The sequence below is a fragment of the Penaeus monodon genome, chromosome 23 (genome assembly GCF_015228065.2).
Source record: "Penaeus monodon isolate SGIC_2016 chromosome 23, NSTDA_Pmon_1, whole genome shotgun sequence".
Taxonomy (NCBI): Eukaryota; Metazoa; Arthropoda; class Malacostraca; order Decapoda; family Penaeidae; genus Penaeus; species Penaeus monodon.
In genome coordinates, this window is record NC_051408.1 from 17,419,898 (window position 1) to 17,420,104 (window position 207).

General features: G+C 51.7%; 1 protein-coding gene across 1 annotated transcript in view; it reads right to left on the bottom strand.

Moving 5' to 3' along the window:
• LOC119587838 (protein obstructor-E-like) overlaps positions 1-207 on the bottom strand; it is a gene marked incomplete in the record, with an annotated part of 9,104 nt that overhangs the window by 426 nt on the left and 8,471 nt on the right. Inside the window, 1 exon segment of the mRNA XM_037936543.1 lies at positions 1-207. Coding sequence (XP_037792471.1) covers positions 117-207 — 91 coding nt within the window.

Sequence of the window (207 nt, forward strand, 5' to 3'; positions counted from 1 at the left end):
AATGTTTTGAAGGATAGAGAAAGAGAGACGGAGAGATATCCGAATAAAGAAAAAAAAAGAAAGAAACAGAGAGAAAATACTATGAATCAATCTAGGCCGCCTGCAGCCGCACCCGCTCAGTTCCTGGAGAGGATCGGGAGGGTGTTCCTGGTGACAGAGGGCGGCTTCGCGGGCTCGACGTCAGGGCCTGCCTCCTCAGGGTAGCTC